Here is a 14273-nt window from a genome sequence, read left to right on the forward strand (position 1 = left end):
ACAAACAAACAAAAATTACTGCAAAGTCCTGTCTTGCTGTCTGTGTTGGATGATGGATACGTCATTCACACAATTAAACAAAATCTGTAGAAAAGAGCTAACATCCTGAACCTTGAGTCGTCCAACAGAGTTTTTTAGCTGCAGTACTCCATCATGCAAACAGCTTCCTCCTCTGATCAGGTCCTCTTTAGCAAACATCTGACCGCTCTTCATCCTCATGATGGATTTACTATCAGTGCGGCTGGAGACCATAGAAAACAATGCACAGGTTGACATTGAGCACTGGTAAAACAGATTTTGGCCTACTTATGCCCCTGCTTCCCTCTGAAAACTGTTGTTCTTTCTTTAACTTAATATATATAATATTTAAAAGATGATATTAAATCCAAAGTGAGGTGACTCGGATATCTGATTCAGATGCCTCCTGGGAGACTTCTTTTGAAGGTTATCCAATCCCTTCTGCTTGGAGAGACCAAAGGTTGACCCAGAACCTGCTGGAAGGATTATAATCCTTCCAGCGCCTGGATTCTCCAGGAAGAACTGGAAAGCATTGCCAGGGTGAAGGATGTTCTCGGATGATTTGCTTTGTCTGATGCTCTGCAACCAGACCCCGAATAAGCAGAAGAAATTAATGAATGGATGGATGGATGGATGGATGGATGATGGCAAATGGGACAAAAACTAGGGAAGCTGTAATGTGCATAAAATTTGATGCTACTTACTCTGGTACTGTTCTATAAGGTAGCTCAGTCTAAGTTTTTTTTTTAAAATAAATTCTAATCTTATTTTTTACTTTAAGTAACCTGGAATGTTTACTCTATGAAAAATGTGCTTGTATTGTAGAAAAGATTTATTGCATAAATTTATGTTAATAGACATCTGTAATCTGTTTTCCGGAGGGAAAAAATACATAAGATACTCTGTGAACTACAGTAAAGTAAGTCTGACCTCTTTCAACAAAAAGCAGCATACATATATTGTACATAACCTCACAGCCTGAACAATCCTCCTGGGGCTAATTCATCCACCTGATCAAGGATCTGACACACTGGCCAACAGTAAAGTTATCGAGTTTGGACCCAGAAACAGTTACAAGACCATATGACATGTGGTCAGGATGGAGTACCTGTAGACCTCCTTCAGTCTCCGTTTCTTCTCGTGCTCATTGACTTTATTGTCCACAGTCATGATAAGTTCCTTATACAACGCAGTGCTTCAGAAACACAGCTGTGGTCTTCATCTGAGTCTGTTAGAGCCACAGAGTTGAAACAATAATTCTGGTATCACAGATTCATTGCAAATGTCTCACAAACAATGTTACCGCACAGTTTTCACATGGAATTATCCTTACCTTTAGTGTGCTGAAGTATCCTCTGGATCAGAACAGGATATTTGGTGATCCTCTGTGTAACCAAACAAAATACACTCTGGAATACTGAGTCTCCGCACAATGCTGCTACTCATGATCCTCTGCACACACACAAAGACACCAAGGTCATGCACAACACCAAATGTAAGTACAATCCTCTATTATTTGAAGTGTACAAAGAGGAGCTGGTATGAGATGAGTGCTGACCTTGATGAAAGCCTGGAAGCGTTTGTCTTTGGCAAGCAGGTCTTTATAGAGATTGACCGCCTCATTGTGCGACTGCAAAATTTTCCATAAACTTTCTTCATACGATCAGACTTGCAGCCTGAAAACTGAATTATTCAACAATTGAATAAAGGAAAGTAAAACAAAATTCAAATTGCAAGTAAATTATTTTATGTAAACAACTTTCATTAAATGTATTATGAGAAAGCTGCAGTCCTCACACAGTCTTTTCTTAGGCAGCATTTCTCATTCACCTCATGAAGGACTGAAACTGCAAACTGTCCACCATGACATTTACTGACCACATTCAAGCTCACTGGAACTTCTGCCAGTGCCAGGACAAAATGTCAAATTGGATTTAAGTTACCCTTTTCAATTTCTTAGGAGAAATTTTAAGGCCAATTCATGTTTTCTGTGCCACTGTACAGTGGCTTGGGGGTTGGCACTTTTGCTTGCATCTAGAAGATCCGCGGTCCGCGTCCGGCCCTCCCGGGATCTTTCTGCATAGACTTTGCATGTTCTCCCTGTGCATATGTGGATTTCTGGGTAATCCGGCTTCCTCCCACAGTCCAAAAACATGCTGAAGCTAATTGGTAACTCTAAATGTTGAGGCGGACACCCTCTCTATTTTTAAGGCTAGGCCTAAAACTTTCCTCTTTGATAAAGCTTATAGTTAAGGTGGCTCAGGATCACCTGAGGTGTCCCTTAGGTATGCTGCTATAGGTTTAGACTGCTTAGGGATTCCCACGATGCACTGGACTCCTCTCCTCTCCTCTTTCTTCCATACAGTTACATATTACCATTACAAATCACTAACCGTGTTTCCCCGCTTGAGCGTCCTATGTTGTTCTCTGTGCAGGTGTCTCTGGATCTGGAGCTACACATCTCTGATCTGCAGTTTCTGGCCTCACGAACCTCTTACATGTTCATTGTTCTGTCTAAACTGCTTATCTGTTCTCCACCAACAATGGCTTCCTCCCACAGTCCAAAAACATGCTCAGGTAATTGGTTATTTCTCAATTGTCTGTAGGTGTGAATGTGAGTGTGCTTGTTTGTCTCTATGTGGCCCTGTTGATAACTGGTGACCCATCCAGAGTGTCCCCTCCCTTCACCCTAAGTCAGCTGGGAGAGGCTCCAGCCTCCCCATGACCTTAATGAGATAAAATGGTGCATAGATAATGAAATTCATGGATGTTTTTTATTCCCCTCAGGAAAACTCAGCCCTTTGAAAAACTCAATTTCACTGCATTTCAGTGGGACTAAATTCAAAAGAAAGAGCTTCTATTCATTAGAGGCTTAATTGAGCACTATCGGCACTTGCTTTCACCTTTATCTTTCTGTCCTTGCCCTTTTTTAGTCTTGTTTGATCCCTGCGGAACTGGGGATGGGGTGTAAGGGTAGCCCGTGGAGTGAAGAATCCCACTGGAGACAGTGAGTTGCTCTGAAGATGCAACATGGGCCAGAGGGTCTGGATCTGTGGCTTGAACGCCAGGACTTGACAGGGAGCTGGGGGATATTTCACTCAGGTGAGGCGTAAATGCTTCCAAGTCTGACTTTGGCAACAGGTGATGATGGGTGAGCAACCTGAGGACGGGAGGGTGGGTCTTCTAGAGGACGGGGACTGCAAGATGCTGGAAAAAGTGATTTTTCTCTACTTACTGTATCTGTCCCTCAAATTTATTCACCTCCATTTACACTTATCCTCTAAACAAGTGGGGAAAATGCGAGAAATGTTCCATTATCATAAATTTTGTCATATCTTATTACCTCAATTAAGTCTTTAGTGCTAGGGAGAGGAAACAAATGAACCTAACCAGTATTTACTGATTTTGTTTAGATCCTTGACTTTGGTGAAAGTACTGAGACCACACTGTCAAAATAATCTAATACAAATAATATCCTGCATTCAAAGATATGTTTATACAGAAAAATGTAAGTATCATCAGAAAAAAGTACTATAAACCAGTCATCAAAAGTAGGAGTACGTTTTGTTTGCTTTCATCGTTCTCTGTTTTGAAGGTAAGCAAAACCAGTTACAGCTACAAATGTGAAATGCACACAAAAGCTGGAAGATTTTTTAACACATGTTCACAGTGTATTTTTCTTTGGACTCCACCACAAAAGCTTTGCTAAAGCTAATTTAGAAGGTCCGACGAGTGTATCATACACACGTGGACAAAATTGTTGGTACCCCTCAGTTAAAGAAGGAAAAACCCACAATTCTCACTGAAATCACTTGAAACTCACAAAAGTAACAATAAATAAAAATTTATTGAAAATTAAATAATCAAAAACAGCCATTACTTTTGAATTGTTGATTAACATAACTATTTAAAAAAACAAACTAATGAAACAGGCCTGGACAAAAATGATGGTACCTCTATAAAAGATTGAAAACTATTTGACCAGAGTGACATGATTAACTCAGGTGTGTCATTTAATTGACATCACAGGTGTTTCCAAACTCATAATCAGTCAGTCTGCCTATTTAAAGGGAGACAAGTAGTCACCCTGCTGTTTGGTGAAAAGGTGTGTACCACACTGAACATGGACAACAGAAAGCGAAGGAGAGAATTGTCCCAGGACATCCGAAAAAAAATTATAGACAAACATCTTAAAGGTAAAGGCTATAAGACCATCTCTAAACAGCTTGAAGTTCCTGTGACAACAGTGGCTCATATTATTCAGAAGTTCAAGACCCACGGGACAGTAGCCAACCTCCCTGGACGTGGCCGCAAGAGGAAAATTGATGACAAATTGAAGAGACGGATCGTTCGAATTGCATCCAAAGAGCCCAGAGCAACCTCCAAAGAAATTAAAGGTGAACTCCAAGGCCAAGGTACATCAGTGTCAGATCGCACCATTCGTCGTTGTTTGAGCCAAAGTGGACTTCATGGGAGACGACCAAGGAGGACACCACTGCTGAAAAAAACTCATAAAAAAGCCAGACTGGAATTTGCAAAAATGCATGTTGACAAGCCACAAAGCTTCTGGGAGAATGTCCTTTGGACAGATGAGACCAAACTGGAGCTTTTTGGTAAGGCACATCAACTCTATGTTCATAGACTCAAAAACCAAGCATACGAAGAAAAGAACACTGTCCCTACGGTGAAACATGGAGGAGGCTCAGTAATGTTTTTGGGGCTGCTTTGCTGCATCTGGCACAGGGTGTCTTGAAAGTGTGCAAGGTACGATGAAATCTGAAGACTATCAAGGCATTCTGGAGAGAAATGTGCTGCCTCGTGTCAGAAAGCTTGGTCTCAGTCGCAGGTCATGGGTCTTCCAACAGGACAACGATCCAAAACACACAGCCAAAAACACCCAAGAATGGCTGAGAGAAAAGCGTTGGACTATTCTAAAGTGGCCTTCTATGAGCCCAGATCTGAATCCCATTGAACATATGTGGAAGGAGCTGAAACATGCCATTTGGAGAAGACACCCATCAAACCTGAGACAACTGGAGCTGTTTGCTCATGAGGAGTGGGCCAAAATACCTGTTGACAGCTGCAGAACGCTCATTGACAAATACAGAAATCGTTTAATTGCAGTGATTGCCTCAAAAGGTTGTGCAACAAAATATTAAGTAATGGATACCATCATTTTTGTCCAGCCCTATTTCATTAGTTTGTTTTTTTAAATAATTATGTTAATCAACAATTCAAAAGTGATGGCTGATTTTGATTATTTAATTTCAATAAATTTTTATTTATTGTTACTTTTGTGAGTTTCAAGTGATTTCAGTGAGAATTGTGGGTTTTTCCTTCTTTAACTGAGGGGTACCAACAATTTGTCCACGTGTGTACATACACTGCATACTGCCTGCCTACCTATAACAACCTGTCTGTTTAAACACACTTGACTTTCCAGCTTGGATGGAAACCTGTTTTGGGACTTGGGGAGAAAAGCCCCAAGTCCCAAAACAGGTTTCAAGGTCCCAAGTCCCAATACAACTGCAAACTTTTATCATATCACTCTGGGAATCAAGACACGAACATGATCAACTTTTACTCCATTTTGCCTTCTGTGCCAGATGAGATGCCTCATTTCTATTGGCCGCACGGTCACACGCAGAAGTCAAAGCTCAACAAATTAGAATTTCAACCACAGTGAGTGTGCGGTCTCTCCCCCGCGTGCTGAGCTGCGCTTGTGCTTTGCTTGGTGCAGTGGCATATTGTTGTTGTGTGGCACAAGTAACTAAAATGAATGGGATTCACGTCTTCACCACGAGATTCAGTACTGGTTGTTTTGTTGATGTTGCTTACCTGGTTGAGCAGGATGTCCCCAACGTCGTTAATGAGGAAGCGATTACCGTTTTGTGCTTCAGCTGATGAAGCTCTTTTTCTCTCCAGGAGAAGTGTGAGGAAATGTGTATGTATTTCCACCAGCTCATCCAAAACAGGGAAAATCTACAAAAATAATGCAAAGACTGTCCTTTAATACATGTCCATTATTTGTCTAATTACAGTTGCTTATTTGTCAACAGGGGAAACTGTGTCTCAGCTGACCTTGTCCAGAGTTTGAATATCAAGCTGCAGCTCCTTCTGAAGGCCTTTAAAATACACTTCTGACATGATCTTCAGTGTCCTCACATGGTGAACCTCTGTCTGGTACAACTCTACAGAGAAAAATGACTCTTACCAGCATGTATGGATACTGCAGGAGCTTGTACATCTGAACTTTGTCCTCCACCCAATGGTTACAAATATTTTACCATAAATTATGTCTTGTCTCTTGATTTCATCTTTCTTCAGCGCTTTCAAGAACTTCTTATCCACCGTGCCGCTCCAAGAATCCGCCTCCAGATCTTTAATGTCACACTCAAACTCTCCCATCAACTGACTGTCAGTCATCTCTGTACCTACACAAAAAATGAGAAAAACACACCAAGAGGTTTGGTTCAGAATCCAAGACACAACTGTTTTTTAAATGTTTTGGTTACCAGTTTGTGTGGGCGTGCAGTAATGCTACCTTCATCCATTAATGACTCAGTTGAGTCGTTGATTTTGCTCCCCTGATTGAGGGAGTCGGTAGATTGGGACAGAAACTTAAGGCCTTTCAGTGGAACATCATCTAACCTACAAAGAACAAAGCCACAGAGGTAACTGCGATTTTAATGGCTTTGCCTTTTACCTTTTACAAACAAACAATAATAACCAAATTAACTATAAAACAGAGGAAAGGAGACCTACAACAGAACAACAACTGTAACAACAATGACAAAAAAGTGGTTTGACACACGTAGATGAAAGAAATGAGTTCAGTCTATCACAGGGCTACGCACAGACAAAACAAGCACACTCACATTCACACCTACGGATAATTTAGAATCACCAATTAACCTCAGCCTGTTTTTGGAGGTACTGTGGAAGGAAGCCTGATGAAACCCGTTAACTTCCCTGCAAACTCTACACGGAGAGATGGTTACTGACAACTGAGTCACAGTGCAGCTCACTATGTGAATGTGAAGGTGAAAAACCTGCATCGTGGCATATTTTTTTGATACGATTGAACAGATTTAGGCTGTACATGCAATCTCTGCAGCCCAACAGAATACTTTGGCCTTTTTTAGTTTTCATGTGACTTCTGGTATTTACTGTATGCTTATAGGCTCTCATCAGTGACTCAATGCACTCTGCCAGTACCAAACTGCAGAGATATTTTCGTGAGCAGGAGTTAGGGCAAAGTGAAAATTAACATTGTTTTGAATCTGAAGGACACAGAGCAAACACCTTGCCTATAAAGGTTGATGCTTGCCACCATGTCCTGAAATTTAATTTCATTCTTTGAGTTTTATGACCCCATGTGACCAAAGCAATACATAATGTTTAACATTGAAGAGCGAATGGATTCCATGACTAGATATCTCATCTAAGGAAAGATAAATGTCAGCACAAACCATTTGAATAAACACATTGAGATTCCCACCCTGCTATGTTGCTGGTGGAGATGCTCTTGGCCAAGTTGCCGTGTGGGTTAAAGATGCTGGGGTGTCTCCGTGGAAACATCATAGGAAGCTGGTCATCAGGGGTGGTTGGAGATAACCAGCGCTCCCGTGATGATGAAGAAGATGTTGATGACAAAGATGATGCTGAAGACGTAGCTAAATATAAACATGGAATCAGGAAATATAGATTCAAAATGGAATATTCTCAATGAGACTGACCCATGGTCATCAGCAGACCACTGACAAGGTCAAACTCATTCTTCATTCTTAACCCCTACCTTTTAAATACTGTCTTAGTGTAATGCTGGAAATGTACATGTATAATGTATGAATAATCACAGTGTGTCATAATAATTACTGTCCAAATGAATGCAACACATAGTGGAGGAAATTACATGACACATTGAGAACCTTTGAAATCTTCCTAGTATTGTGCTTGTATTTCTCTGTCAGCTACTAATAATTAAACAGCCTAGATGTGCTGTGCATTTCCATTTGTTCATATCAAAAGAAAGCACAAACTGGAAATTGTCCTTGAGCAGAGGTAACTTTATGTATGCTCTTCTCCCGAAAAGCTGCCTTTGGTTATACCAAACGTATCTACTGGTGGTGTAGCCGAGCAACTCTAGCTTTGTTTTGTCTATCCCGAGCACATCATTCCAAAAGTTGTCTGATGAAAGGTTTATCAGCAAACTGAAGTTATGCTTTAATGTTCTTTTGGACAGCAAAGGCTTTTTGTTGACATAACTGCTGTTGGGACTAAATTTGCTGTGGCAAGCAGCAGTAACTAGTAGTTGTTCTCCTAAAGGATTTTCACTGTGCAATGATTTTTTTCTAAACATTTTCACCTTGTTAAATCTCTTGCCAGATTCATCAACATCCAGAACCTTGTTTTTTCAAAGCTTTACAGAACTCTTCAGCTCTAGGTATGATGACACCACACTTTTCAGAAGCAGAGAGAACAGCAGACCTTCAATGTCAGAGGTTCGACTAAGACTCTTACATTTATTCCTCAAGTTAACAGCAGACCCAGGAACCGCGGCTGGTACCAGCAATTGCTGCTGGAGACAAACATAGGAGGTAATTAGATCAAAAGTACAACTTGAACCATTGGATATATTAATACGATTTTTTAGCCCTTGATAGAATGTAGTATGTTTATTGTGAGGTCTAATGGTTCCTGTTGATCAACAGCAAAAACACTTCTTCTTCAGTTTAAATATATACACTCACTGGCCACTTCCTTAGGTACACCTTGCTAGTAAATGGTTGGACCACTTTTTGCCTTAAGAACTGCCTTAATTCTTTGTGGCATACTGTCAACACCGTGTTGGAAACATTCCTCAGAGATTTTAGTCCATATTGACACAGCACCACACAGTTGCTGTAGATTAGTTGGCTGCATCCATGCAAATCTTCCTATTGGACTCAGATCTGGTGACTGTGGAGGCCATTAGAGTACAGTCAACTCATTGTCATAATGAAGAAACCAGTTTGAGATGATTCAAGCTTTGTGACATGGTGCATTATCCTGCTGGAAGTAGCCATCAGAAGATGGATACTCTGTGGGCATAAAATGATGGACCTGGTGAGCAACAATACTCAGGTCGGCTGTGACATTTAAAAGATGCTCAACTGGTACTAAGGGGACCAAAGTGTCCCAAGAAAACATCCTCCACACCACTACACCACCAGCAACCTGAACCACTGATACAAGGCAGGATGGATCCATGCTTTCATATTGTTTACGCCAATTTCTGACCCTATCTGAATTCGCAGCTGAAATCAAGACTCGTCAGACCAGGCAACATATTTTCCAATCTTCTATTGTCCAATTTTGATGAGCCTGTGTGAACTGTAGCCTCAGTTTCCTGTTCTTAGCTGACAGGAGTGGCACCTGGTAACAAATAAAGTGGCTGGTGAGTGTATATTTCCTCTGAATTCAAGATGTTTACATTCTCGTTTTTAGATCATTGAATAAAGTTTGAATTACAGTCAGAATAACATTCTAAATATCTTAAACAGGAAATAGGACTAGTCAAAAATATAACCAGAGATATCCCGAATTACACTTTGCGTGCATGAAATGATGTTGCAGAGTTCTAGATAGTTGCATCAGAAGTGACGGCAAGATAAAGGAATCACTTGCTTTTCAAACAAATTATGACCCTGCAACTGTAGCTACATATGCGAAGCTGTTTTACCAACACGGCAGAGCAGCTTTTTGACGACCAGTCTCTAAAGAACGAAGCTCTGATTTGACACAAACTGTCACAAGCTCTTTTCAGTTTCATAGCATTTCTTTCACTTTGGCTAACATTGTTCAAATGCTTTTCTAGACCAATACGCATCCACATTGCATGAGCAGCCCAACTCTGTATCCACAAAACTAAGTTCTCACACAACTAAACTGCATTCTCAATGATGTTGTCGAAGAAATGTAGTCACCAAGTCTGCTAGCATGGACATACGTGGTCTCACTGTTCTGTCTGGTTGCTGGAGCACATCTTTAATATTCGCTTTAGGGTGGAGCCACACTTTGGCTAAAGAACGACGAAGAAGGCCGAGCCAAGTCACGCGCTTCCTGGATGCAGTTTTAGTTGTGTGAGAACTTAAATTTGTGGAGACGGGCTTGAGCAGCCTCATGCACAAGAATTTGGAGTAGTCATAATGATGCTTCAGATATCTGACAATTGATATTCTGACTAGTCCAAACTGAATTACAGATATCGCTGTGTTTTGACTGGTCATTACACCGTTATAGATCTGGAATGAATAAATCAGTGAATGAAAACTGACTTGTTACTGTGCAAATATGACTGGGCAAAATAACATTGGCATTAAGCTCAGCTTTTCAATGTTAAAATGCTTAGCCATAGATGTGTGTGTTTGTGTAAATGTTTGTGTGTGTACGTGTGTGTGTACAGACACTGATCACAAATGTTTATGTGCGCCCATCTAAGGCTTGAAAATGTATGAATAAATAACTAGTTAACTGCGATTTCATGGTGTGTTTTGTGCTGTTTTCATTCCACTGTGAAAAAAGGGATAAAATCAAAGATATTGTACAGATATGGAAGCAAACAATGATATCAAAATGTGTATCAGACTTACCTTTGTTTTGCTCTTTGGACAGACTGACATGCTCTCTATGCAGCTTTTGTGGACATGGACTCCACAGTCTGCAAACAACACATGATGGTTATTGGAAACAAGCATTTTTGTGTGTAGTAGTCCCCTTTAGGGGTGAACTGCATTCTGTGAAAACATTACAAACTCCTCAAACTTGACTGTCTGTCAGGATAAACTGAACCTACTAAACACACACCAGAGCATTTGAGCCAGGGGTGTCAAACTCCGTTCCTGGAGGGCCACTATCCTGCATGCTTTAGATGTTTCCCTCTTCCAACACATCTGATTCAAATGATCAGGCTCGTTATCAGGCTTCTGCTGAGCTTGATGATGAGCTGATCATTTGAATCAGGTGTGTTGGAAGAGGGAAACATCTAAAACATGCAGGATAGTGGACCTCCAGGAACGGAGTTTGACACCCCTGATTTGAGCTCTTCCTGCTATAACACAAATGTCAGCAGAAACAGTGAGCACTGCTATCCTTGGCTACAAAGAAACCGTGGCTATATGTTTCTGTCTGTCACATCCAGTGAGTTTGGCTCTTTTCATCTTCTCACAGCATATTCAAGATTTAGAAGTTTAGTGACTGATATCATAAACAGCCTGAGTTGAGGGCTATAATGCATGTTAGTTATGCATGTCACTGATCCAGCCTAAATGTTTGTTCTGTCTTTTAACTCACACGAGAAAACTCAACCAGTTTAAGTCTGTGACTCTCCAAATGCACGGATACCAATAACAGCTAAAGGAGAAGTCTGATGATAATTTACAATATACAACAGAACTGAGTACACCTCTTTGCAATCTCACAAAAATGTGAAATGATTCATCATTTCATTCTTGACAGTAACTGCATTACTTCTAAATTAAACACTAGGCCATTTGCTCTTATGTAAAAAATGAAAGCGCACAGCTAAGGTTTACTGTATGAAATGGCTCTTTGTTGGAGGTGCTATTTTGCTGTTAAAATTTCTGTTAAAATACTCCAAAAGAGCTCTAATTCTTTCAAGACAGGTGAAATATATGGCCAGGTCATAGTTTTCCCTTTACTTTCCTTCCCTTAGAAACTTGTGTTATTTTGGAAGTGTGCTTTGGGTCGTTGTCCTGTTGGAACATTCCTTGTCTGCCAAGTTTCTGCAGACTGGGAGTCATCTTGTCAGACAATATTTTGGTAGATCCACAGACATTCACAGTGCCATCTATTAATCTCATTTCTCAATATCTTTTGTACTCATGCAGTCCCATATCATCACACTCTCACTGCTGTGCTTCACTGCCAGGACTTTGCATTCACGGTTTCAGTGCTGGCCAAGTTCATTACCAAACATGCTGGATCCCATTTGAGCTAAACAAAGTTATCTTGAGTCATCTGACCATCAGGCTTGTTTTCATGCTCTTTCGCAAAGTTTACTCTTCACAATGTGATGCTGAAGTGCATGTGACAGTGTTTTTGCTGTTTGATCAATGGAGGTTGATGTTACAGTCTGTTCGTCACACTGTCTGAGCACCCCTGCTGTTTCTCTAGCAATTGTTTTTTTTTCATGTAGACCCATCATACAGACCTGCAAATTGACAGAGTCCATAGAGCCAAAACTGAGAAAGTTCTTGTGTTCACCGCTCTCTTTGTGACAATTTTCATACAATTACTGTAAGGCGTACACGATTTGCAAACATTTAAGTCATATTGTACAGGGGTGTGCTCACTTCTGTTGTATAAAACATATCTTTCTTTTTGTTATCAAGGCCCAAACTATCCTAACAGTATAGTACCGTGTGTATTAACATCAGACATATTGAATTCTTCTGTGCCGTAGAGCTTTGCTGCTGTCAAACTGCCATTAAAAACCACACAGTTGCACTTGATGACACCTTCCTTCATTACCGTAAGCATACACTTCAGTGTATGTTTAAGAGTGACCGCATTTTTTGTGAGAACTATGACAAAGTTACACAGAGCATAACCAGATTAATCCCTTGAGGCCTGAATTTATTTACAATTATATGTAAAAAAAATCATTAGTTTTTTTTTGCAGCTGATGCTAAATTAAGTGGAGATTGTTAACCCGTTAAACTTCAGTGTACCGCCGGCGGTACACTTACTAATTTGCATAGGAATTTAAAGAATGTCCAAAGGCTGCAAACGCGATTATATAAACACTATACGCCGATGGAAAGCTTAGATTCTCATGAATCTGCCGGTATAAACCACTTTCAGATGTGATTACCACAGCGGGTAATATAAACACATTTGTCCGACAAACAACGAATATCCATCCATCCGTTCTCTATACACGGCTTCAACGTACACAGCGCGACTCACATTTCCGGGTTCATTATTACACACAGATGAAAATATTCCACAAAAAATGGCCATAATCCAACCTTGGACATCCAGATGAAACAAGCCAGTAAGATATTTTGTCCAAAACATGTCTTGAAGTCGGTATATACTCCACGAATAGGTCGTTTTCAAGGAAATGCACCTCGCGATGCGCGTCCAATATTCCCTGTATTTCTCATCATAATTTTTATTTACAAATAGAATATTAGCGATTTTTTGTACTGAAAATGGCTGAAAAACTGCAGCTTAAAGGGTTAATTTGTCTGTTACACATAGAAGAGATATACAATAATAATAACAGATACATTATAATTTAAGTCCCACTCCAACTGGTCCTACGAGAACCCAGTGCTTGCAAAAAGATCCTAGATACGCACTGAATATGCGCAAACTGGCATTGGGAGAATACATATGCTATCTCGGGGGCAGTCTGAATGAAAGAAATATGTCTCAAATTTGCGACAATCGGTGTCAAAGGGTTAACTTCTACACTTGTACTGCTATACTGCAATATCACTGGGAATTGCAAGACCAGGGGGCTTCAAAAATTGCTGATTCAGAGAGTCCTTTTTAAAAAGTATTAATAAATATAATGTGCATTTTCCAACAACTTTTTGAATAGTTGATAAATCCAGATTTATCAAACATTCATTGTGTTAATAGCTTCTGCTTGCTTTGTACAGGTTTGAAAATAAATTCAGCAAAATTCAGCTTGGTTACTTAACTAAATGTTAATATGACTGTACTATTTATATGTATCCAAACCAGAATTAACGACAAATGAGACAGATAAATCACAAACTGAATGAAAATACAACAAGGGGAAGTGGGGACTACACAAGATAAAGGACAATAAAAAAAGGATGAATGGAAAAGTGGGAGAAAACTAAAGGAAAGAGAAAAGCTAGACTGAGAATGCTACGGTTAGCCAAAAACAGCAACAAGCTAACTTAGCTATCATATATAGGAGAAAGAAAGGACATAAGAAAGAGGAGTGAGTCTCACTGTTGCAGAAAGAAGTTTCCTTATTGTGCAGACGTTTGGCGCAGTGCTGACAGGCTGTGGCAGCAGGAGGATTATTGAGAACGAAGAGATGACCACTTGCACTCTTCTTTTCTCTCTCTTTGCACTCTCGTTTACTCTCTCCTCTCCTCTCCTTCTCCTGAAAGCAATAAAAGAAATACAGAAATAACTAAATTGAAGAACATTACAGCTAAAATGCATATTTTTGTCTTGTCAAATAAATCCCAGCCACTGTGCAG

General features: G+C 40.1%; 1 protein-coding gene across 1 annotated transcript in view; it reads right to left on the minus strand.

Annotated features, from left to right (window-relative positions):
- Positions 1-1089: 1089 nt before the first annotated feature.
- Positions 1090-14273, minus strand: part of LOC110966322 (A-kinase anchor protein 13-like) — a 38261-nt gene continuing 25077 nt past the window's right edge. Inside the window, 13 exon segments of the mRNA XM_051952156.1 lie at positions 1090-1169; positions 1352-1415; positions 1417-1470; positions 1577-1650; positions 1653-1701; positions 5857-6000; positions 6100-6209; positions 6306-6452; positions 6563-6669; positions 7520-7694; positions 8542-8599; positions 10653-10720; positions 14017-14173. Of these exon segments, the coding sequence (XP_051808116.1) occupies positions 1090-1169; positions 1352-1415; positions 1417-1470; positions 1577-1650; positions 1653-1701; positions 5857-6000; positions 6100-6209; positions 6306-6452; positions 6563-6669; positions 7520-7694; positions 8542-8599; positions 10653-10720; positions 14017-14173 (1287 nt within the window).

Source organism: Acanthochromis polyacanthus, chromosome 8 (assembly GCF_021347895.1).
Source record: "Acanthochromis polyacanthus isolate Apoly-LR-REF ecotype Palm Island chromosome 8, KAUST_Apoly_ChrSc, whole genome shotgun sequence".
NCBI lineage: Eukaryota > Metazoa > Chordata > Actinopteri > Pomacentridae > Acanthochromis > Acanthochromis polyacanthus.